Source organism: Lepidochelys kempii, chromosome 6 (genome assembly GCF_965140265.1).
Source record: "Lepidochelys kempii isolate rLepKem1 chromosome 6, rLepKem1.hap2, whole genome shotgun sequence".
NCBI lineage: Eukaryota > Metazoa > Chordata > Testudines > Cheloniidae > Lepidochelys > Lepidochelys kempii.
The window spans coordinates 121,928,689-121,954,383 of NC_133261.1; the positions used below are offsets into that span (position 1 = coordinate 121,928,689).

General features: G+C 43.6%; 2 protein-coding genes across 4 annotated transcripts in view; one reads left to right on the forward strand and one right to left on the reverse strand.

Annotated features, from left to right (window-relative positions):
- CCDC175 (coiled-coil domain containing 175) overlaps positions 1 to 11,895 on the forward strand; it is a 45,911-nt gene extending 34,016 nt beyond the window's left edge. Inside the window, exons 13-21 of the mRNA XM_073350359.1 lie at positions 810 to 945; positions 2,497 to 2,628; positions 4,765 to 4,903; positions 5,422 to 5,501; positions 6,601 to 6,753; positions 9,916 to 10,018; positions 10,161 to 10,204; positions 10,686 to 11,027; positions 11,861 to 11,895. Coding sequence (XP_073206460.1) covers positions 810 to 945; positions 2,497 to 2,628; positions 4,765 to 4,903; positions 5,422 to 5,501; positions 6,601 to 6,753; positions 9,916 to 10,018; positions 10,161 to 10,204; positions 10,686 to 10,886 — 988 coding nt within the window. The 3' untranslated portion in view covers positions 10,887 to 11,027; positions 11,861 to 11,895. The remainder of the gene's footprint in view (positions 1 to 809; positions 946 to 2,496; positions 2,629 to 4,764; positions 4,904 to 5,421; positions 5,502 to 6,600; positions 6,754 to 9,915; positions 10,019 to 10,160; positions 10,205 to 10,685; positions 11,028 to 11,860) is intronic.
- A 2,107-nt stretch (positions 11,896 to 14,002) lies between these two features.
- JKAMP (JNK1/MAPK8 associated membrane protein) lies at positions 14,003 to 25,677 on the reverse strand. 3 transcript variants are annotated; one of them, XM_073349961.1, is made up of 7 exons: positions 25,554 to 25,677; positions 25,028 to 25,119; positions 22,134 to 22,288; positions 20,770 to 20,976; positions 18,297 to 18,478; positions 15,047 to 15,123; positions 14,003 to 14,579 (listed from the first exon to the last, which is right to left on the reverse strand). In XM_073349961.1, the coding sequence occupies exons 1-7, from the start codon at positions 25,555 to 25,557 to the stop codon at positions 14,361 to 14,363; spliced, it is 936 nt and encodes a 311-aa protein (XP_073206062.1). In that variant the 5' UTR covers positions 25,558 to 25,677; the 3' UTR covers positions 14,003 to 14,360. The 3 variants fall into 3 exon arrangements, with proteins under 3 accessions (XP_073206062.1, XP_073206063.1, XP_073206064.1); XM_073349962.1 differs by lacking the exon at positions 25,028 to 25,119; XM_073349963.1 differs by lacking the exon at positions 15,047 to 15,123 and having other exon boundaries at positions 14,432 to 14,579.
- Positions 25,678 to 25,695: the final 18 nt, after the last annotated feature.

Genomic DNA, 25,695 nt, shown 5'->3' on the forward strand with positions numbered 1-25,695 from the left:
AGAGTTATGCTAAATGCATCCCTATTGATGAGATCTGCCAAGATGTAAATTGCATCACTCTGCATTCTCTGTTTAAGCACTGATGCTTGGATTTAGATGCCAGGAGGCCCTTTCCTGTCTCACTCTTTTAGTGTGTATGGGCAGGGGGAAGCTAGCTATGGAAGAGGCCCCAAGTTGGATAAATCTGAATTAACTATTGTAACTGGAGTTGTGTGTGAAAGGATGATAAAATTTTCCCAGTTTGCTTTGAAGTTTACTTGGCAAACTCAGAACTCCAAGTGAACCTAAGGGGTAGGAAGGGGAGAAATACTCACAAGCTGAACCATCTTCAAATTCTGGTCTAAAACCCAGTTTTACTCAGCTGTGCTCAAGACGTGCTGCTCTTCCAAACCAAAAGGGACATGTGTTATTTTTAGAGAGGCAAGTTCTACATACTTCTCTTAGGGCTTTTCTCCATGAGAGCCTCCAAGCTGTTTGACTCTGTTTTCCTTACAGAGGTAAGAACTGAAGCTCTCTGGCCATATTGTTCCATCCTCTTTATTATCCACATCATTACCCCATTGCATGGCTAGATCTTCTCTAGGACTTATTTTTGGAAAAATCTACAGCCTGTGTTATGCAGGAGGTTAGACTAGATGATCACAGTGGTCCCTTCTGGCCTGGAAACCTGTGAATTTATGCTGTTGGTGGGATCCTCTCAGAATCAAGTCTGCTTTGTTACTTTACACATGCAATGCAGCTCTGATTTCCCAGTCAGTTACAATGCAATGTCATGTAATGGGTGATATTGTTTATCTACTTGCCACTAGAGCTTTGCTTCAGTGGAAGCAACTTCACCTAGCAAAGAAGAAGGAACTCTTGTGGGTAACAGAGGAGAAATTCATGAATGAAATGAATGTAAGACTTGAGACTGGTAAAAAACGTCATGCTGAGCTAAGTGGAGAGGTATGTTAACCAGTTGGCATTACAACAAAGCCTATCCATTGTAATCCCCTACCTTTCATGCGGTTCTTGGCAAAGTGGTTAAACTTTAAGGGCCAGATCCTCAGTTGGTGTACATTATGATTTTGAAGGCATTGTGTCAGTTTATATCATCTGAGAATCTGGCTTTAACCGATGATTAATAAAATTGTAAAGCAGTTATGATTACACAGCACTGTGTTTCAAATGACGACTACATCCATTTTACTTTTATGATGAGATTACTGGTTCTGTGGATGAAGGGAAAGCAGTGGATGTATTGTTTCTTGACTTTAGCAAAGCTTTTGACACGGTCTCCCATAGTATTCTTGTCAGCAAGTTAAGGAAGTATGGGCTGGATGAATGCACTATAAGGTGGGTAGAAAGCTGGCTAAATTGTCGGGCTCAACGGGTAGTGATCAATGGCTCCATGTCTAGTTGGCAGCCGGTATCAAGTGGAGTGCCCCAAGGGTCGGTCCTGGGGCCGGTTTTATTCAATATCTTCATAAATGATCTGGAGGATGGTGTGGATTGCACTCTCAGCAAATTTGCGGATGATACTAAACTGGGAGGAGTGGTAGATACGCTGGAGGGGAGGGATAGGATACAGAAGGACCTAGAGCAATTGGAAGATTGGGCCAAAAGGAATCTGATGAGGTTCAATAAGGATAAGTGCAGGGTCCTGCACTTAGGACGGAAGAACCCAATGCACAGCTACAGACTAGGGACCGAATGGCTAGGCAGCAGTTCTGCAGAAAAGGACCTAGGGGTGACAGTGGACGAGAAGCTGGATATGAGTCAGCAGTGTGCCCTTGTTGCCAAGAAGGCCAATGGCATTTTGGGATGTATAAGTAGGGGCATAGCGAGCAGATCGAGGGACGTGATCGTTCCCCTCTATTCGACATTGGTGAGGCCTCATCTGGAGTACTGTGTCCAGTTTTGGGCCCCACACTTCAAGAAGGATGTGGATAAATTGGAGAGAGTCCAGCGAAGGGCAACAAAAATGATTAGGGGACTGGAACACATGAGTTATGAGGAGAGGCTGAGGGAGCTGGGATTGTTTAGCCTGCAGAAGAGAAGAATGAGGGGGGATTTGATAGCTGCTTTCAACTACCTGAAAGGGGGTTCCAAAGAGGATGGCTCTAGACTGTTCTCAATGGTAGCAGATGACAGAACGAGGAGTAATGGTCTCAAGTTGCAGTGGGGGAGGTTTAGATTGGATATTAGGAAAAACTTTTTCACTAAGAGGGTGGTGAAACACTGGAATGCGTTACCTAGGGAGGTGGTAGAATCTCCTTCCTTAGAGGTTTTTAAGGTCAGGCTTGACAAAGCCCTGGCTGGGATGATTTAACTGGGAATTGGTCCTGCTTTGAGCAGGGGGTTGGACTAGATGACCTTCTGGGGTCCCTTCCAACCCTGATATTCTATGATTCTATGATTCTATGATACTCAGAGCGGTTATTGTTTAATACTGCAAGTGAGCCAGTGTGTACTGCAGAAATGATTGTCCCTGTTAATTTTGTTTTCTGCAACCAGAATGAGTATTTCCGAAAAGAAATTTTGCAGGCTGAGGAACAGGTCAAACACCTTAGTGATGATATAAATAAAAGGGAAGCTGAATGCGAGAAGTATGAAAACAGCTTAATAGAACACATACAATGGCTTGAGGTAAATGTCATTTTTTAAAAAATTCTTAAAAAGAGTTGTTTAAATGGGGAGATGACGTTTGCTCGTGTAAATTGACACCACTCTATTGACTTCAGTGGTGCTACACCAATTGCCACTAGCAGATAATTTGGCCCATGATTACTAATAGTTTCAGGAAAAAGTGATTCAGTGCCATATTAACTCTTTGAATGCTGTACTGACGTTCCTAGAACAGGAGAGGTTTGGGTTGGCTTTTTTGGGTTTTCTTTTTCTTGCTAAGCAGTTATGACCTGATCCAAAGCCCACTGATATCTCTGGGCTTTGAATTGGGCCCTTAGCACTTACTAGCAGTGGGTAAAGTCTTCCTTTGCAACTCGTACAAGGCTTTGTGTGCACTGAAAATAAGAGCAATGAAGTGGTGGATTCCATGCAGGGAGCTTTCCCACAGTTACTTGATTGCTAGATGCCAAAGGCAAAGAGGTCTGATCATTGTTTGGTTTAAACTGCCTTAATCCCACCTGTTCCCTGAACTGCTAGATGAGACCTAAGTGAGAAATAAAATAAAACTGGTTTCTTCTTAGTAGTCTTCCAGACAAACCAACAACAAAGGCATCAGTCTGAGTTTTGTGGCTGATATATCATCTAGTACAGGAAGTTGATTGAACAACTCATACTGCTACTAAATTGTGGCATGCCCTCCACATGTGTGTCCTTATCCATATGTATGTACTCATATCTATCAAATGGAATTCCATGCCGAGAAAGTGCCCATAAAAAGTGTAAAAGATCTGCAATAAAAAATGTAAAATAAAATATAGTGGACCAAATTCTTTCGTGATTTTCAACCCCGTTAACTTTGAAGCAGTTGCTTGGAGTTGATCAGTGTGAAATTTGTCCCACAATATTTAGATAAACAGCACAGGCTTTATGAAAATATTAGTCTCACTGCTGACATGATGGGCCAAATTCTGTTCGGAGTTACAGAGCTGTAAATCCATTGACATCACTGGTGTTGTGTGAGGCGTAATCCAGGGCAGTTTGGTCCTATGTGCACTAATCTTCTGAGTGCTCTATTATAGTTTCCAGCAGCCCTCCTTCAAAGAGAAAGGAGGACAATATGAGACTCTGAATGAGAACTGACTGGAGCTTCCAGAAACATCAGGCACTTCTCCCATCCGGTGTATGTAGCATTTCCTCTGTCTCTAGGTAACATTTCCTGGTTGTATGATTCTCAGCCGTCAGTCTAATGGTTCAGAATAGGATAAACCAGACATCCTTAATGTATGAAATATCCCAAGCCTCTTCTTCTCTCTCTCTTTCAATGCCTTTGTGTGTATGGATCTAAAATAATTACACACTGGATCTCTCCTTATGTGCACTTCCTGGCAGCTGTGCTGTTCAAAAACATACATAACGTGTGATAAATGCTCTTTAATTCCTACTCTAGTGTCTTTAATAGGGTTGCTCTAACATCCCACAATAAATGTGACATATGAGGATTACCCTTTGCATGTGGACTAGACTGAGTCAAGTCAAAGATAATGATATACCCTTTGGGGTAGAAAAATAATTGTAACTATTATTTCTCCTTCAGTGGTTCTCTCTCTGGTTTTTCTCTTCTTTAACTGTCTCCGTTTCTTCCTGTGTCTTCACTTTTTATCATTTTGGTGTTGCAACAACTTGTGCCTCTTCCTGGGGCTTCTACTCTTTTGTACTCTTCTCCAGTTGTGCACACCCTAGTCATTTCAGTCATACTTGCTGCAGTCTCTGCTCACTTATTTATCTTATTATAGTCTTATTTGTCTGTAAAGCAATGTGAACACCCATGGCTCTATCTGCTGTTTCTTCTATTGCGGTGTTCTGTGCACCCAGAGCATATTCCTGTGCCAATACAAGTATTGCTACTTGAATTCACTGCTTCTATTTAAATCACTTTGTAATGTGGCTGGAGATTCACGATGTGTAATGTCAAAAGAATTAATTAGGCTGTCTCCTCATTCTGGATATTCAAATTGCCTTCATTTTGCCACTCTTCACTTTCAAATCTATGTCTCTCAACTCTGCAGTTTCCAGTTAATCTGTTCATTTTGTCTTCCTTTGCTACAGTGATTATGTCCACTTTAATAGATCGTTAATTAACATTTATTTTCACTAAAGGATGATGTCAAAGGTAAAACTGAAGAGATATATCAAAAAGAACAACAACTAATTCTGAGCATCCCTCTCATAGAAGTAAGACAGAAAGAGTTGGAAGAGAAGCATGAAAAATATGAAGACTTGAAAAAAGTAGTCTCAGGTAGATATTAAATAACTCCGATGCACTTCGAAGCTTTCTGCTTCTGTCTTAGAAAGAGATCTGACTTGGTAATATGGGTGACCTCAAAGCTAATGAGCAACTGGCATTCCACAAAAGAGGAATGCCTGAAAAATTTGAAGATGACTTTGTAGAGGTTTAAGATTAATATAGACCCTGAAGATAGGTATTTTGTTTCCCCTCCCCAATCTTTATCCTAATCCTCTTTACTTAACTTTGTGTATTATGGTGAATCTGGTATTTTGATATATTTGTTGTATTTGAAAAAATTATTAAAATTATATATAAATAAGAGGTCTGACTGTACCAGAGCTGTCTACCATAGTTCAGATGAACTGTAAAGTACAGTAAAGCTCTGAGGGCTTTGTGCACCAGATAGATTATGACATCTGGACACTACTGAAACATTAATAATGAATAATAATGTCCCTATACAGAAGATCATTTGTTGATGGAACATCTAGTTCTGTCGTCTAAAAAAACCTTTTCCTGATGTGTAGAACTAAAAGATGAAGAGACAAGACTGACAAAATCCATTGATCGGTCAGTCAGGATGATTGGTAAACTCAAGAAGATCATGGTAATGGTTTAAACCTTATTTAACGTTATTTGTTAAAGTTTCCTAAATCAGTTTTCTTCCTCTCTGTTCTTGTGCTTTTTAATGATCTCCCTCCGCCCTTCCAATACCATCTTCCTATAGCTGCTGTGCAACTGGTCATGCACAGAGATTCTGGCTGGAGGATGCTTGCATAGCTTGATTCAGAGCAGCACTGTCCTTTGTCATGCAAAAAACTGACCTTGATCTTGTGACCCTTAGTCATAAGCGCTGTCCCAATGGAATTAAAAGGATGACTTAAGTGAGGAAGGGGCTGCAGTATTGAGCCCTGTGTGAGCTCTGTCCCTGTACAGAAGCTGACCGTGGCTGGTGCAAGAGCCTTTGCTGCTTCTTGGTAAAACTGTCGGGTATCTTTGTCTCATGATCTCTCCAGCTCATTGCCTATCTTGACTATATCAATAGATAACAGCATAAAGGGAGAGAAATTCAGAGTCACAGATGGTTTGTGTGAAAGACACAGTACTAAAGAAAGGTGTCTGAGTCACAAACAAAACCGCAAGGTTTGTGCCTGGCTGGCCTGATACTGCAAGGATGGAGCTCTGTGGTTGCTGACGCACAAAAGCCCACAGTCACAGATGCTAATCCTTATTCGAGAAGGAAATGCTCCTTCTCCAAGCATCTTTAAATAGGCAATAGCTTACCCAGAATCTGTGTTCCAAACATTTGTGTACCACCAAAGCCTTCATCAATAGAAATATGTTGTGTGTGTGTGTCGCTAAGCTCATCAATGTGACCCCATGTCTGATTTAAATAGACAGGAAATGAGGTTCAATGGTTAGTGTATGAGACAGTGTCAGGAGACCTGGGTTCTATTCCCAGCTGTGCCACTGGCTTGCTGACCTTGAGCAATTCCACTTCACCTTTCTGTGCCTCTTTTCCCTACTGTGTAAGATGAAGATAACTAGGATTCCTTTTGTAAAGCTTTGAAATCTTTCTGCGAAAGGTGCCCCATATGTGAAAAGTATTATTATTATTATTAATTTTTTAGGTTACAACAATTATAGTCCAAATACAAGATCAATTACAAATGAAGCAAAATAATGAAGGATTTATTCATTAATAGGCTGAGCTGAAGAATGAATTAAGAATAAAGCGTGACCTGGCATTTGACCAGTTGAAAGAGCATACAGAAGTTCTGAAGTTGCTAGAGAGGGACATCTATGAGGTCGACAGGAAGCTCGACATTGTGAAGACAGAAAACTGCAGACTGAAATTAGTGAGTATACTGAAGTATACTGATGGTTTACATCACAGCTTGTCAGCATGCAGGTCTCTCTTCAATTTTCTTTTCACAGGGAAAAATAGAATTGGAGAAGGATGAAACAGAATAAACACTATAAATGCTTCAGCATGCAAAATAGGAGCCAAATTTTGCCTTCTGATGCACCTGTGAGGCTCCCGGTAGCTTCGTTGGGAGACACGTAGGAACATCTAAAGGCAGGATTTGTCCCTTTTACATTTTGTCTGTGAAGGGATCTTTCATCATTGAGTAGAAAAAGCACTGGTGCATCCAGTCAGGTATATAGGGAAAGGCTTCCCTGCTAGCTGTGGAAGACTGTGTGAAAACTGAGGTATAAAAGCAGCCTGTGTTGTTTGGTATTGCAACAAGGGAGACAATCCCTTTTGACTTACACAGCCATTTTAGCTCATTCTTTTGTTCTGGAGCAGTGGCTGGAGCACTGTGTGTCAGAAAACCCAACCCCACTAAGTGATATGAAATGGTCTCAAGCTGAAACTAGGTGGTAAGCTATCCCCTCTTAGAATGGTGCACTGTTGTGATGAGAGGTGAGAAACACTGGGATTCATTGTGGTTACTGCCCAGAGAGGGTTAACAGTGCCTCCCGCCACTCTACAACAAAGATCACAGGAAAGCTGACTTGTTTTGACTCTACAGAAGGTTTGCATGCAGCATGCTGATGTTCAGCTTTCCAGGTGCATTTTCTTTCAGGGACTGTAGGAATCCCTACATTTTCCTTGATGGATCCAGCTCTGGACTCGAGTGATGATGACATGATCAGTCAGTTCTATCCTGGCTAAGCATTTGTTGCTGCCTATTGTTTTCCAGGGTTAACGTAGTTTTCAAAAGGGCCTAGTCCCATGTTAGAAGCGACTTCGAGCTGGAGGTGTGAATTCCAGCTTGAGGAGACATGGCCACACTAGCTCCGATCAAGCTAGCACACTAAAAATAGAAGTGTAGCTGCTGTGGTGCAAGCAGTGACAGGGGCTAGCCATTCTGCATGCGTACCTATGGTCTCAGATGGGATTGTACTTGGAGTGGTTAGACCCGCGTGCCACCATGGCTACACTTCTATTTTTAGTGCACTAGCTCTATCAGAGTGCAACTTATGTTTCCTCAAGCTAGAGTTTACATCTTCCCGCTCTAGACATACCTTTAGGCATTTAAGAGCCCAATTTTCATTGAAAGTCAATAGACTTAGGTTCATAAGTGCCTGAGTCATTTCTGAAAATGGGACTTAGGCTCCTAAGGCTCCTAGATATTTTTGGGAATGTTACCCTAAGTCTTCCATTGCTAGGTCCTGTGCTAGGTGTCAAACTAGCCTACAAGAATAAAGGAGTTACTTCTCCAGAAAAGATCTGAGCACATTAGACTATTGTGGAAGCAAAGTCTTGATTGCTGATCTATGTCAGGCCACAACTCAAAGCTGAAGCTACACCTTCATTAGACACAGTGAGGTAAATTTCCAAAGGGCTTTCTGAATTGTGTGTTGTATTTGTATGCGCCCCTGTTTGAATGCACAGAAGCCTGGTTTTACGAGTGCAGTTGCCTGTATTTGCATGCACTAATATTACAGATGCTCCTTAGGAGGTGCTTTGAAAATGTGACCTTATAATTTATTTTCCGTCATATAAACATAAGCCTTCTTTGGAAAGACAGCCCTTTTACCATAGTACAGTTATCCCTCTCCTTGATGCTCAGTATAGGAACAATTTCAAGATGGTCTGTTCATGCTGACACCCAAATGCTGGTTGCTGTACGTCAGGGGTGGGCAAACTTTGTGGCCCAAGGGCCACATCTGGGTATGGAAATTGTATGGCAGGCCATGAATGCTCACGAAATTGGGGTTGGGGTGTAGGAGGAGGTGAGGGCTCTGGCTGGGGGTGCGGGCTCTGGGGTGGGGCCAGAAATGAGGAGTTCAGGGTGTGGGATGGGGCTCTGGGCTGGGGCGGGGGAGTAGGGGGCAGGAGGGGGTGAGAACTCTGGCTGGAACTGCAGGCTCTGGGGTGGGGCTGGGGATGAGTGGTTTGGGGTGTAGGAGGGTGCTCCAGGCTGGAACTGAGGGGTTCAGAATGTGGGAGGGGGCTCCGGGCTGGGCCAGGGGATTGGGGCACAGAGGTGTGTGAGGGCTCCGGCTGGGGGTACAGGCTCTGGGGTAGGGCTGGGGATGAGGGGCTTGGGGTGCAGGAGGGGGCTCTGGGCTGGGATTGAGGGGTTCGGAGGGTGGGAGGGGTATCAGGGCTGGCCAGGGGGCTGGGGCATGGGAAGGGCTCAGGAGTGCAGCCTCTGGGCAGCACTTACCTCAAGCAGCTCCTGGAAGCAGCAGCATGTTCCCCCTCCGGCTTCTACGTGGAGGCGTGACCAGGCAGCTCTGCACGCCGCTCCGTCCGCAGGCGCCATCCCTGCAGTTCCCATGCCACAGTTCCCAGTCAATGGGGGAGTTGCGAGGGCACTGTCTGGGGCGGGGGCAGCTTGCGGAGCCCCCGGCTGTCCCTATGCGTAGGAGCCGGGGGAGAGACATGCTGCTGTTTCCGGGAGCTGCGGCATGTGCGTGCAAGCCTCAGGCCCCACTCCCCAGTGGGAGATGGAGGGCTAGATTAAATCGGCTGGCAGGCGGGATGTGGCCCATGGGCTGTAGTTTGCCCACCCTTGTTCTACGTCCTCTACTGCTGATGATGTAGCAAAGGAACTATAGAAAGAAGAAAATCAGTTTCAACTCCAAAAGCCAGAGCCACTGGTACCTGAAGTACAACAAAGATACGAGTTTGGAACCTGCTTTTGTACTTCACTATTGTCTTGGGACAGTTAGATATAGTAAAGAGACACAGGGAAACTAAACTGCGAGTGAAGAGTGAGGGCCAAAGCCTCAGCGGGTATAAATCAGCACAGCTACATTGACTGACTGGTTTAGAGCTGAGGATCTGGTCCTGAGATTTCACTTATTTTGGTTATCATTAATGTCATTGTTCTGGAAAGTGAAATGGATGCCTGATGTTGAGGAAAAGTGTAGCAATGGAAAGAGTTTTGTCCTGGGGAGTACACCACCCTCTGTATATCTGTAGGTCACAAAAATAGCTAAAGAGATCAGGAAGAAGAGACCAAACACAAATGTTTACATAGCTGCAATGATTTTCTCTGCAGTGCAATGCACAGATGAAAGCAGATATTTTGACAATGAGCCATGAAGCCGAAAACCACAAATCAACAACAGTAAAAATTCTGAGTGATCTGACAGTCCTTCATCGTGAGTAACATGTCATCAAAGGAAATGTTCAGTTATTTAAAAACAAAAATGATCATATTCTCAGTATTTGAAAAGGAAGACTATTTTAGAATGTTTGTTTCTCTGACAATCTGCTAACATTTTAAAACTGAATTTATTTTAGAGCTTTTTCTGAAGGGATGGTCAGAGGACAGTAGCATGCAAAAGGTGGGTTTCAACATTTTTTGACAAGGTATTTTTTAGCATTGAAAATAATTTGGTTACCATGCAAAAAAGAATAATAGAAGATTTGGCACTGTAAATAGTCTACTACCATTACTCTGCCACAGGGTAAAATACAGGAAATTAGAAATTTTCTAGCACTGCATAAAAATAATGATTGTAAAATTTCTTTGTCCTAGGTTGGTTCAGATTCTATTTCCCTCATGCTAGGTTCAAACAAACCTAAAGGTTGTCATCTTTCTTTAATGTTTTTTAAAACTCAACCTGCAATAAGAAACTCATGAAAAAATCTACAATAAGAGCTGTCTCTGGATCTCAAGAGTGGGTATGCCAACCCAGCAGAGCTATACATTTGGTGTTTGGACAATCTATGAAAAGTCAGGAAATGCAAAACAAAAGCATCCGAATGTTTTGTGATTTCTTTTTCTTTACAAGAAAATGATTTTTCCACTTTGTCTCATTATAGGAATTTGTGGCGAATGAGAAGGAAATCATGGCTGCAATAGCAGATCTTGTAATGAAACTTCATCAGAGAGAGAAAAAGATTGATTTTATTAACAAAGGGCTACAAAATAACTTTGATGGACTGGATTCTTTGTTAGAAAGTAAATCCAGCACAGAACCCAGTAAGATACACCAATCCCTTTTCTTTTACTTTGTATCCTGATGGAATTATGGTGAATTTGTTCATTTGGAATAAACAGTGATAACACTTCAGAAGTAAGCTCCATGGAGCTACATCAGTTTCCACCAGCGAGGATCTGGACTTACATTCACAGTGGAAAAGCTATTGTGTTCATTGGGAAAAGTATGCATATTTTATTGCACAGCCTGGGTGATGATGATACATTTAATTTCCTGTTCCTAAAGGCTAATTCAGTAAGAAAGCTGTGAAAAATATTTAGAGCTTCACTGTTCTCTTCAGAAACACATTTTAGCTTTTCCACAATGGACGTGCGAAGGCTAACAAGTCAGAGCTGCTGCCTGGCCTGGCGCTATATGATTAGCATTATGGCACTGTAAGTTTAATTGATGGTTAGGATGCCTAGAATTTTTTGTATCGGCAACTTCTATTGTTTACATTTTAAATAATAATACACTGGGACTGAGCATGAACGTGTCTCCTCTTAGGGCCATTCCCTCCATCCCCCATAATACCTTGCTACTCATTTTAGTTCCGGTGGTACAGGCTTGTGCTTTGGATGCTAAAAGTCCTAAGCTCTATCCCGGGGAATGTCCGTGGTATGTGCATGCATATGGCTATATTCCTGTAACAGAAGTACATTGGTTTTTTGATTATAGGATTTTTAAGCAGAAAGGTTCTTGTAGTCATACACCTTTGAGGTGATTGGGATTTGGATATTTGGACAGCAAACTAGAGAAAGGGATGGGTTAAATCTATAAGGAAAAGAATATTTCTGCTTCAGCTTAAGGCCTGATGCTGCCATTATTTCATGTGTGGAATGTTCACTGTGGTCAATGGAAAGTCATTTCATAAAAGGACCACAAGGATCAGGCAAAAATGGGTCTGTTTAATTACATCCATCTTAAACTAAGTATCTATAATTAACTTTTTTGTGCAAATGAGAGCAGATACTGAGAAAAGCTTGCTAAAATATGTATTTTATATTTAAATTCCAGATGTTTCTGAAGGATAGAATATTGGAGTGAAAAGGTAAGTATCCATATATGATCCCTAGGCTACATTTACCTACTATAAACTATGCTCTTAACAGATTACTGACTAATAGAAATTTTAGGATTAATATACAAGGTTCCCCAGTCTTATCCAATGACATGCTTATCATTAGTGCTACTTGGGTTTTGTTTTCACATTTCTTTTTGACAACTTAGGGCCAAACTTTTAAGCCTGGAGTCACGCTGTCCATGAACAGAAATGCATATGCAATTGCTTTTTTGTCATTACCATAGCTGTGCGTGCAAATGTACATTGCAGTTGATCCAGAAACCCAGTCACCCCAAGTGTATGTGCAGTCCCAGTAATTGTGTCTGAAAATACAGGTACAAGACTGTGCACAGAACACTTTTATTTAAAAAAAAAAAAAAGTGACAAAATACTAACCAGGGTAGTTGGTATTTTAATGTCTATATTTATCAGAGCCTTATGGATTTCGGTACATAAAAAATGGGAATGTTTGTATGCAAACAGATAGATGTACCCAATCTCATTTAAGTAAATGCCTATTTTCACACCCAAATGTGTTTTTGTGTGTACCATTGTAGAAGTCCTTTTTGAAATAGTGGCTCTAATTTTCCAGTTAGGCAGTATAGTTATTAGGACAAAAATCCTAAGTCTTGTAGTAAGAGAGAATACTACATAGTTTGCATCTGAACAAGGAACAGTGACATCTGGAGGCAGGTAAGCTGGTGTAGAGTCCAAAACAAATACCCTGAATTATCTGAAGGTTCCATAGTATGGTCTCCTTTGACTAGATCTGCATCAGCTTTGCTTTGAGAAGTAAGCTCTCAAGCAGCTCTCCAATTCCTTACAGCCTAATTGGGTAATAAAACACAACATGCTTCTGTGACTCTTAAATAAACACACTGACTGTTATACCAGGGTATGCCATGATCAGTACATTTTTATCCTCCTCTCCCCTCTTTGTAATTACTTCCACAGGCTCAAAATTTAAAAAACAGGTCACTGGTTAACTTGCCCCAAAAGAGTTGGCTGATCAAAATACCCTTGGGAAATGGCTGCTCATATTTTTACATCTGAAGCAGTTAAAGGCTATGTTGGTTACCATGTCACTTCCCTCTGCAGATTAATGATCATTTAAGTGTTGTAAGATGATGATTCTCAGTCTGTTTCATACTGTCACCCTTGTCTTATGCTAGCACACCTCTTGTGAATACCTCCATTCTAGCATGTAGATTGCTGTGTTATGTGTAAAAGTAATACTAGGAGAGCATTAAAGAATCCACTTAATGGGACAGGGACTGCTCCTTCGTGTCAGCAACCCCATTTCTTTCTCTGCCCTTTCTCCCTCTGTGTGTGTGTTACATACACTAGCATCAAGCTTTCTATCATTGCCTACAGTCCCCCTGCTCTAACTCCTCCAGATCAGTGCTGGGTGGCAGCCAACCAGCCACATTTCTCACCTTTACAATGTTAGTGGTGGCTCAAGCTTTATCAGCGTGATTGAGTGTACACCAAAGCAAAACCAACGGATATGAAGCACCCAATGAGGAAACAGACAATTATTTAATTGCACCAAAACCCAACAATTTTCAACAAGGGTGAAAGGCATGGAGAGGTCTCCCCCATGGAGGCTCCTTCATTGCTTAGAGATTGACAGATGCATCACATGTTTTACTGCAGAATGTTTGCTAACAACAGTTGTTAGCTAGGAGAACCAATTTCTGGATAGGAGTATGCAGGCAGCATATTAGGAAAACTGCCTGAGTGGAAGGGACAGTACTCTTTAATAGGCTCCATATGGAAGATTGTACAGTCAGCACATCTCAAACAAGACTGAATGATGCAGTAAGAAATGTACTATAGAGAACAATCCTGCTCTAACCATTCTGTGCTTCGTTTCCTCGCCCGTGTTTTAAGATCTAAACTGAATTGGGCTGCAAGTTAATAGGAGGCTGTAGCAGGGGAAGGGAGGGGGTTCTAGTGGGAGTAAAATGCTAATATATAACTACAGCTGCAACTTTAGACATTGAGTGTTCTCCACAAACCTCTTATTTTTAAGGAGATGGTAATTCCAAGTGAGCGGGTGACAGAAGCCAGACACTTTACCAGAAAACCACAGCTCTATTTTGCAACTTTATTCAAACAGAGGCTAATATATGGCATTGTGAAATAAATAAATAAGGTACATGTTTTTTGTTTGTATTACAAGGTATGTCCCACCAGTATTTACACATAGTGAAAAATGTATATAGATTAAGACATTATCCACTTCGATTTTTTACAAGCCCTTCATGAAGTTAAAGTACAGCACTTTAAGATTACATACTCTTAGATTCTGTACGGTGTTTTACCCAGAAAATGTTTTGTACAGAAATGACAACTGCAGTCTAAGAAGAGCTGAAGGGCATAACAAACAGTGAAATTCTTTAATCCATGTTACTGCGATGGTTTCATTGCGGGTGTTGGCACAAATTACATTTAATGTCCATTTGCTCCTTCTGAAAGGATGCGTGAAGGTTCAGTGTACTTTGCAGTAAGTAAGTAAAAGAGGGCAGGTGCAGGTACCAAAGCCAACAGTGGTAAATCCTGGCCAAGTCTCTCCAGTTTGGAAATAGAGATGATTCCATAGGCATGAAGTAACCAGTGGCTAGAAAGAACAACAAGCCTTTTCTTCCTGACAAGAAGATCCTTGAAAGACTTGTAAAAGAAAAAGTGGTGTTAATGTTTTCACACCTACATTATATCTGACACTTAAGTGAGAGGTTGTGCACAATGCAGGGAGAGGCACTATATATAAAGTCTATTGGACTTGAGAATGATTTGACTCTAATCACTCTCTATGATCTTTCCCTAGTCCTCCTTGGGAGAGGGAGTTGCATCAAGGACTACCAGTTCATGCTAGTTTCCTTGAGCTGGACCCATATGCCAAAAATGAAAAAGGCTTATTCCCAGAATAAGCACAAGAGTACAGACAAATACATGAGGCAAGGCAAGCTAGCAGTCTCCACTCAAGTCAGTATTCCAGAAGATATTGTAGCATATGCCAGATATCTGATCATGCATTAACAATGAGCTAGTGTTCCTTATCTTACTTCTCAGGCCTCAAGGCTCTGCTGGTAAAATTAAGTTTTAAAATCTATGACAGAAGAGACATTTCTACCTACCTCTACTTCAGAGGCAGACATGTACACAGCCAGAGTAACCAAAGATAACACCAATATAATATATGGGAATGCATAATCTAAAGGCAAACATTGCATGTATTAGGGGGAGGGAAAAAACACCACCACTTTAAGTACATTTCAGCAAAAGACGTTAACTACTGCTATGTATGCAACTGTTCCACTGAATCAGTCCAGCCTACTTTAGCCCACGGATTTGAAATTTAACAATCATGCACTACAGTATGAATGAGTGATAAACAAGCACAGAAGTTTACTTTTTGACCTTCTAGAGCAGTAATACTCAGATTGTGGCTCACAAGCCGCAAGTAGCTCTTTAATGGGTCTCCTGCAGGTCTTTGTAGCACGATATGAAAACACGGTGTGGTTTAACCAATCAGGATGCTTTTACTAGGTTAACTTATTTGCTGTGAGAATAATTTATATCCAAAAACTAAATATTTCCCCTGTCATTCACACTACTGTGGCTCTTTTGGGTAATGTTGTTCACTAATTTGGCTCCTGAACCACTGAAGTTTGAGCATCACTGTTCTAGAGGTTTCAAAATCCATTTCCTCCAAGGCCCAAAGGATCATATTTCTACATAACATAAGAACGGCCATACTAGGTCAGATTAATGATCCATCTAGCCCAGTATCCTGCCTTCCGACAGTGCCCAGTGCCAGATGCTTTAGAGGGAGTGAACGGAACAGGGCAATTTATTGAGTGATCCATCCCATGCTGTCTAGGCCCAGCTTCTGGCAGTCATAGGTTTACAGACACCCAGAGCGTGGGGTTGTGTCCCTGACCACGTTGGACAATACCCATCAATGGACCTATCCTCCCTGCATTTAACTAATTTTTTTAAACCTAGTTATAGTTTTGACCTTCACCCCATCTCCAGCAATAAGTTCCACAGGTTGCCTGTGAATGGTGTGAAGAAGTGCTTCCTTTTGTTTGTTTTACACCTGCTGCCTCTTAATTTCATTGCATGACTTCTGGTTCTTGTGTAACGTGAAGGGGTAAATAATTCCTTATTCACTTTCTCCACATCATTCATGCTTTAATAGACAGGTTTCAGAGTAACAGCCGTGTTAGTCTATTTGCAAAAAGAAAAGGAGTACTTGTGGCACCTTAGAGACTAACCAATTTATTTGAGCATAAGCTTTCGTGAGCTACAGCTCACTTCATCTAATAGACCTCTCTCATACTATTTCTAATTAGGCTCTGTACATTTTAACATGCATCACTGAAGTTTAATAGCCCTCTGGCTCCCTCCTCCACAGCTAAAGCACAAATGTGAATAGAAAAGTGGACAGAAGAGTCCGCTGAAATGGGAGCGTGCATGCTGAGTGATGGCACGGTGACATGCTGCCCTTTCACACAGGAACCCACAGCCTTATAGCGCAAGGCTAGAACTCGAGAATGGAGGGGGCCTAAGAATAGCTACATTTTCCAATTTGCTTTAGCCCCTTCTGAAAGGAGAGGTATTTCTGCTGGAAAAGAGAGATTAAGTTCATACCACTAAAATGCAGCATAATCTTCCAGTCCACACCCGCTGCTTTGAGGGGTAAAAGGCAAGGCACAGAGCCATGTGTCCAGGAGGGAGGGAATAGCACACGAGGCAACCTCTCCTCGTGGATTCCTCAAGGTCTGGAGGCCACAAACCCCTCTTCATATTGGCACAGGCAAGTAGCTTTTAGAATAATTTAGAACAATAATTTTCTCTCTTGAGCTGCTGACTGCATTTGAGTGTTCTCTAGCCTCCCATTGTCACCGCTTTCCCAATGCATTCCTTAGCATTTGCTAATTCTTGCCTTTATTTAAAATATTTCTTTCTGGAAGGCTGAATTTACAGAACTGCAATGAAGCTTGGAACAGCATTCCTACTACCTAGGGAGCGAGGCCAATGCTGCTTTGGAGAGGTCTGAAAGTTATCTGTGGTTTTAAACCAGTGTGTGTGTGTTAGGATATAGATATTCAGGCCAGTCTGCAAAGGCCTATACTTTAAGAATTTGTGTGTATTGTTATCACTTAGCTAGTTCTAGAGGTATAAAAGAAAATCAAAATCACAGTCTGCCTGTTTATGGGCCTTCTCTTACAGTGACAGTCTTAGGCCCTGTTCTTAGGCTAAGATCTCTGGCTAAACAGCAGAGGCAGCCATAAGCTAGGAAATGTATGGTCACATCCCAAACTAGTCACATTGAAATAAGGCAATCTGATCTATCATCTCCAGAGAAAGGGAAGAGCCTAGAGAATGTAAAAGGAGGTTTAGTTTGATAGCATTCTATTCAGTAAGAAATTATCAATAGACACAGCTGGGAAACCTTTATGGCTTAATAGATGTAGTTGTGAAATCCTCACTTCTGTATTGTTTTGTCATTATAGTTCCCACTTTGCTATTATTTGCATGGTCTGTCTGGTTCTGTGACTGTTTCTGTCTGCTGTATAATTAATTTTGCTGTTTCTGTCTGCTGTGTAAACTAATTAAGGTGGGGGGATATATTGTAACATGATTTAACCAATTATGTTACGATTGGTTAAGGTATAGCTAAGCAGAACTCAAGTTTTACTCTGTAGTCTGCAGTCAATCAGGAAGTAAGGGTGGGGAAATTGGAATCATGTTTTGCTACAGGGGGGAATGGGAACAGGGACACAGGTACGGCTCTGTGGTGTCAGAGCTGGGAAGGGGGGACACCAAGGAAGGAAACTGGAATCATGCTTTCTGGAAGTTCACCTCAATACACATCAAATTGTTTGCATCTTTGGACTTCGGGTATTGTTGCTCTCTGTTCATGCGAGAAGGACCAGGGAAGTAAGCAGGTGAAGGAATAAGCCCCTAACAGCATGCGTGCAAAGAGCTATCTTAGCTAAACTGATAGTATACTTAATGCACTGTCATGTTCTGCTAAGGCAGCACTGAGTTGATTGGCTAAGGAACTTACTATTGATTTACAACACCAGCTCTATGATTTGTCAATGTTTTCCCAAGAAGCGGGGGGGGAAGGGGCACGTTTCTTCATGTAATAGATGGCTGTGTGGAGTAATCTCATTTTATAATAGCACTGCGGGCAGATATTTGAACAACAAAGGTAATTTTGATGAATGTTTCTTTATACATTTAACGCAATAGCCTTACGCAAGCAAAGCAAAAAAGGACATACTTTGTCCACTGAGCAAGGTGTTCTTTTTGTTAAGGGCATACGTTTTAAAAACAAACTAAACAAAAAAAAAACACAAACAAACAACTTACAGAGCAGGCCTCCTCCAACTGCTTGAAGTACAGTTAGAATAGGAAAGAAGTAGAGTGCTGCATAAATACTTTTAAATCTATCTGACTTTCCTAACCCACAGGCAATCTTCTTAACCAGAAGCGGTCGGAGCAGCATCATCAACACCAGACAGAAGGCATAGTATATAAATACAATGGTGTATCTATAAAGAAAAAAATACTTAGTATTTGCATTACAGTAGTAACTACAGGCTCTAACAGACCTAGGATGCCTTGTGTTAGGCACTATACACACTCTCACACAAAGAAAACTTTACAATCTATATAGAGGGTGGGAGGGAAAAACAGGCCCAGAGAGTTCAGTTGACTTGTCATAGTTCACCCCAGAAGGCAGTGACAGAGGTGGGAGCAAACTGCAGGTTTCCTGACTCATAGTACAGCATCCTCTCTAGACCAAACTGCCTCCCCAGGGCAGTGAAAGCAACATGTAGGTTAGTTCTTAAAGGCTGCCCAAATCTATAGGTGTTTCTTAATTCTCTCTCCTGAAGTGTAACGAAGATGTATTGAAGCTCGCTGTTAGAGTCTCTGTACTCCTAAACCCTCATGAACAGGCTCCCTTGCATGGCTGCTCGCTGTGACACTAATTTAGGAGATGTTAAAAGGTACAGGTTGCTACTCTCCAGTGTAAGACTACTATAATTACCATTACTTGAGTTCTTTGTGCAACTACCTAGAGCAGGGGTGGGCAAACTTTTTGGCCCGAGGGCCACATTGGGGTTGCAAAACTGTATGGAGGTCTGAGTAGGGAAGGCTGTGTCCCCCAAACAGCCAGCCCCTGCCCCCTATCTGCCCCCTCCCACTTCCCACCCCCTCAGAACCCCCAACCCATCCAACTCCACCTGCTCCTTGTCCCCTAACTGCCCCCTCCCAGGACCCCCCCCCAACCACCCTCCAGGACCCCATCCCCTGTCCGACTGCCCCAACCCCTGTCTGCACCCCCACCCCCAACAGGCCCCCGGGACCTCATGCCCTATCCAACCCCCCCCGGCTCCCTGTCCCGACTGCCCTGACCCCTATCCACACCCCTGCCCCCTTACAGGCCCCCTAGGACCCCATGCCTATCCAACCCCCCCCGTTCCCTGACCCCGCCCCTAAACTTCCACCCCCTGACTGCCTCCACAGAACCTCTGCCCCATCCAACTGCCCCCCAGGACCCTCCGCCCCTTATCCAACCCCCCTGCCCTGGTCCCCTTACCATGCTGCTCAGAGCAGCATGTCTGGCAGCTGCCCTGCCCAGCCCAGCCAGAGCCAGACATGCTGCTGCTTTGCCCTGCAGGAGTGCACAGCTCTGCTGTCCAGAGCGCTGCCCACGCAGCAGCATCGCTATGGGGAAGGGGGACAGCAAGGGAGCAGCCCGGGGCTAGCCTCCCCAGCCGGGAGCTCAAGGGCCAGACAGGACGGTCCTACAGGCCAGATGTGGCCTGCAGGCCGTAGTTTGCCCACCTCTAACCTAGAGATATGTAGAATTTCTCCCAAAGAGCCAGCATGCTGCAATGTGCCAAAAACGCTGCCAGTAAAGCTGCAGTTACAGATTGTTGGCTTGCTGGTTTACTATGATTCACTATGCTGGTGCTTTAAAGAAGCAGCACAAAAAAGAAAGCTCACAAGACTTCAAAGGGGGTTTGGTAGCCCACTGGTCTGGGTTAGATAAGCCCTTTTACATTCTACACTGTCAAAGAGGAATTTCTAAAGAAGTCAGTCATTTAAACAATTGTTAAAATCAACATTATAAGCAGAAGAAAGGAAAATTGATGCACTCTACCAGATGAAAGAATGACTTCGTATTTGTGAAGTGTTGTGAATGTTCAGATTTTTTTTCTTCAATTAGTGGCATATGGCTATATTTCAGACTAAGGTTATAGTAAGCTGACTTCCTTGGTTTATCCTCATTTCATCTAGAACAGCACTCAGTATAAAGTTTTCTATCTCTACCTCTGTTTGAAAGTTATACAAACTTTAGAATTTAAAGCATGTATTTCTACCAATACCTGGAAAAAAATTTATTACTGTTCACTCATAATTAGTATAAGCTGCTGTTATAGACAAGCAGATTCACAAATAAACTGAAGTCTAGACTACCACTAGGACTTTCCATTTCTCACACAAGGGCCAATAAAAGAATTAATAAGCACTTACAGTGTTCCATTTTGAAGTGCCATATAAACACAGCCCCCAATTCAAGACAGCACTTGGGCACATGCTTAAGGTTAAGCATGTGCTTAAGTGCTTCTCTGGGTAGGGATGCTTTCCTGAATCCAGGCTACATTAAGTACATTTTGGCAAGCAGATTACCCTTCTTACAAGAAGTACTAACTTAGCAGAATACGGCCACATTTCAGGGTTAAATGTACCATAACCCAGCATTTTATAAATTTCTGAAACACATATGGTGAAATAGCAAACTGATAAAAAAATACTCTGACTTTATACTCACAGAGGATAGACAGCTTCATGAGTACAGTGTATAGTTGTAATGTAATCAGGACTTGGGTTGTAAAGCATCGTATACCAGTCAGAAAGCATCTCTACCTTGCAAGAACGGATATACAGAAAACCTACTGGATCACTCACAAGCAGTGTAACTATTGCTGCAATACTGCATTCGAATAAGGCAGTAAGATGCTGAAACAATGCACTGGAACTGCAGAGGGAGGAAGAAAAAAGTTCTTTAATACCACTTGAAAATCAACAGGGAAAAAAAGTCAAAAATATCAAATGCTGAGTGAAGTATAAAGACTCTTTCAATTCTAAACTGTCTATTGTGTTTAAATTCACTATGAAAGATGTGCCAAAGCCACAGTTATTACAAAATGAAGATTGAAGTAAGCATGATACTGAAAATAATCTTCTCATTTATCTGAGTCACACTATTTAGTGCACAAGTGCAGTTGTACTTCAGCTAAACTTCTGAAACTAACATTCACACCACATTTAGTCTAGCAAAATGAAAGATCAAATATGCAAGGCAGGTGAGAGTTATACAACTTCCTACAACGCAGAAAGCATATTCTTTGTTCAGCAAAACTAAACTATTAAGTATTGCAACATTATAAAGCCCTCTGCCTAATTCACTGGCAAAGTGAGAACTAAGCACCACCCTTGATATTTCCAAGGCATTAATTTCTAAGTTACCTATTCTTTATAAATGGTGGTTTTCATTTTCATAGTGACTTGCTACATACGTTTTTTAAATAAAAGGGCAAACATTTTAAATCAGATGCATGAAACTCTCACTGGAGCTGAAAGCTCATGTTAAAATGATATATTTTAGTGGGTTGAGAGTTTATAGTATGAAACATTAAGTGTTTAGTATACTGTTTGCACACCACATTAAATGGGCATCATTTGTAAAATATTTACACAGCATGAAAATACAGAACGCAGCCACGTTCTTTAACAAGTCTGTTATAAAGTGCATTCAGAAACCTAGGATACTACAGTAAAGGTTAAGTATCTTCCCGTCAGAGTATTACTATATCTTTATAACCCCTTTAGGCCAAAACCTGACATATGTGAGCGTTCCCTCCTACACCAATGAGGATTCCTTCAATACATTTAAAACAAGGAGTTGGGTATAGGGCATTTCCTGGGCACTGTGACCATCTGGGAGGAACTTGCAGCTCTAAGATGAAAATTAATAAACCCATAAGCACAGTGTGCCCAGAAAATTAGCAGCCTGTGTATCTGCCTGCCCAGTAGCCTGACTGCTTTAGCACAACTCAATTTGCCTTCTCATATGAATGATATACATTTATGGTGGGCCTTTTTGTTTTTAAATTAAATAAAAAGATTACTAACCTCTTTTTCCCTGAATACCATTCAATGAAGAACCAGTGCAAAATCAAAGGAAGCATAGCCATAAAGCCAAGGTATAGCCAATCATAATGCCCTGGAGATCCTGTACACTCCCGACAGATTTTATCACCATCTGTTCGCTGTCCTCTCGGACAAACCTACAAAAACAGCACCACAAAACTGTATTTACAAGTGCCTAAAAACCCAATAACTGATTGATTGCTTTGTTGGAAGCCCAGTTAAAGGGAGTGTGTGGGCTGACAAATTTACATTATTCAAGGAAGTTCAATCCCTCAGCCCTCCACTTGCCCCAATGATCCCATCCCCTGAGCAAACTCGTCCCACTCTCATTCCATCCCTTACGCTCACTTTCATCTAGCTTGTTCCCCTCACAATACAAAAATGCTTTAGTCTCTTGTGTCCTACAAAATCCCACCCACCTTTAACCCCGCTTGTCTCATTAACTACTGCCCCATATCCCTTTCATCTCTAAGCTGACTGCATGCACTGTTTACCAGCATTGTCTGGAGTTCTTCTCCTCCAATTCCATTGTAGATCCTCCAATCTAGCTTCCACCCCTTGCACTCTACTGAAATTGCTCTTGCCAGAGTCTCTAATGACCTCTTCCTTAAAGCTCAGAACCAGTACTCCATCTTGACCTGTCAGTCACTTAGTCAACTGTGCTCCTCGAAATCTTGTCCTTCCCTAGCATCCATGACTCTCCACTCTCCTGGTTCTCCTCCAACCTTTCTAATCGCTCCTTTAGCGTATCCTCTGCCTCCCTTCAGCTTTCGGGGGGGTCCACAGAGCTCTGTCCTTGGTCCCCTTTTCTTCTCTCTCTCTGCCTTATCGCTGGGTAATCTCAACAGCAAACACAAATTCAACTACCATCTCTATACTGATGACTCACAGATCTATGTCTCCACTCCAGACCGGACTCCTGTCTGAACTAAAATCTCAGCCTGTCTCTGACATCTCCTTGTAGATGTCTAGCCATCAAGCTCAACATGGCTATAACAGAGCTCTTAATCTTCCCCTACCTATCTTCTTGATCATTGGGGAAAATGCCACTCTCACACCTGGCACTCAAGCCCATAACCTCGATGTCATGTTTGACTCAGACCGCTCTCTAGGTCAGTGGTTCCCAAACAGTGGGTCCCAGGCATGGTGCAGAGAGCAGGGTTGAAGTGTGAGCCCACACTGCACTCATCTCACAGTGGTGGCTCCTGTCCTGCAGAGTCTGGGCCTGCTCCAGGCATTGCAACCTCATGCATGGGGTTGCAGCACCACTCAGGCTTGAAGAGGCAACCAAGCCAAACCTGAGTGCCGTTGCAATCCTGGGCACTGGGCTGCAAACACCCAGAGCAGGGACCCGGACCCAGGCCCAGCTCCACTGGACAGGAGCTACCACTGTAGGGTGAGTACAGATCAGGCTCTCTCTCCAACTTCCCTTTGCACCAGTGTTAGGGTTGCAGTGGTGGGGTGGAAAGTGCTGCTACAGGTGGTCGGTGCCCCCTCAGTGGGGCAGAAGAGGAGAAGGATACTGGTGAATGATTTTTGGCTCCTTCCTTCCATGAATTTGGACCCTGGGTGGGTCACAAAAAAAAGACAAAATGCATTTGGTGGGTCGCCTTAGTAAAAAATTTGGGAACTGCTCCTCTAGGTCTTCACAGCTAGGCTGTGCCTCAAGCTTGCTAATTTTTTTCTGCATAACATCTCTAAGACATGGCCCTTTCCATCCATTCACACATTTAGAACTCTTATTCAGGGTCCCCGTCATCTCATGTCTTGATTCCTGCAACATGGTTTTCTCTGGTCTTGACAGATGAAATCTTAGACCCATTCAGAATGCTGCTACTGCTACTAAGATAATTTCCCAAGCACGTCACTTTGACTATGTCACCCCTTTCTTGCATCCCTGTCTTGGTTCCCTCTTCTCTATCACATCGAACATAAGCTACTTGTGTTTCAAGGCCCTTCACAACCTATCCCCAGCTCTTTTTCACTATTCAGATGTCAGCTCCCTCCTCCGATGGGCCTAAGATGCCAGCCTCCATCGTCAACTTGGTAAATCTTCAAACACACAGCTACGTGCTTCCTCCCATGCTGCCCCTCTTGCTTAGGAGCTCCCTGTAAACATCTTCCTTCAAATCCCTCCTTAAAACTCTCCTTTGCTGGGATACCTATAAAAAACTTGACAAAAGTCAGGCCACTTGGTGTGCTGAGACCATTGATTAGCATGCTGATCAATGCTACCTCAGTTTCCTTGCACTCCCGTCTATTTGTCTGTATCTATCTGTTGTCGCTTGTCTTACACTTAACGCTACGATTTAGTCGCAGAGGTCATGGATTCCGTGACTCTACCGAACCTCCGTGACTTCTAGGGCTTGAGGAGAAGGCGGGACTGTGCGCCCCTGCCCTGCAACTGGGGCTGGCTGGAATCAGGATCCTGCAGCCCCAACCCCACGACTTCTGCCAGGGGCTGCAGCTGCGTGCCCCAGCCCCACAGCCTCCACTGGGGCCGCCACTGCCACCCCTGAGCTGATCGAGGTAAGTGGCACTGGGCTGGGGCCCACACCCCTCCTACCCCCCACACCCAAACCCCCTGAGCCCACTAACCCCCTGCCTTGAGCTCCCTGCCACACCCCTCCTGCACCCCAACCCCCCTGCCCTGAGCCCCTTCCTGCACACCGCACCCATTCCCAAACTCCTGCCCCAGCCCTACATTCAACTTCCCCACCCCGATGTAGCCCTCGGGCCAAAAAGTTTGCCCACCCCTGGTTTAGACAACCTTATGCCTCCTTTGCACGTGACACAGGCGACACCACATCACAGGCCAAGATCAGGCCCTAGATCTCGTTCACAAATTCAAGAGTCTGTCGGAATTCGGCACTTACCCCACAGTCGCCGTAGATTTGAGTGGACGCATTTAAGTATTGTGCGGTTCTCCCGCAATACAAGCCAAGGCAGGCTGGCTGGATAGCTACAGCTTTTAAAAATACAAGGAGTTGCAACACTGTAGTACCTCACGTTACTGGAGATGCAACAGCAAAGCCGGTGGAAGAGTTTGCGGCACCGCACTTAAGAAATGGAGTTCTAGGCCCCCACTGATCCCCCCCCCCACTCTTCCCCCCTCCAGCTCCCAGGCATCCCTCCCCTGCCCCCCTCCCGCCCGGGGGCAACCCCCCCACCCCGTCCACTCCCTCGGCTCCAGGGACCGCCCCTCCCCCGCTGCAGGGAAGGGGGGGCGGGGCTGCTTTGACCCCGGGACAACCGGGTCTCAGGCTGGGTCCCGTCAGGGGTCCCCGCCCCCACGAGGGGGCACCGGGAGGGGCCCGACAGGCGGCGGCCCGGGGAGGAACGGGACGGAACAGACCCTCCCGGCCCGGGCCCCGGCACGGTCACCCCGGGGGCTGCGCTCACTCATCTTGCCGCAGCAGGGCCCACCCGCCGGAGCCTCCCCGCAGAGCACCAGCACCAGCCGCCGCCGCTTCCGGACTCCTGGGGCGGGGAGAGGCGAAGCTCCACCCCGCCCGTCTGCGTCACTTCCTTCTCCCCTGCGTGG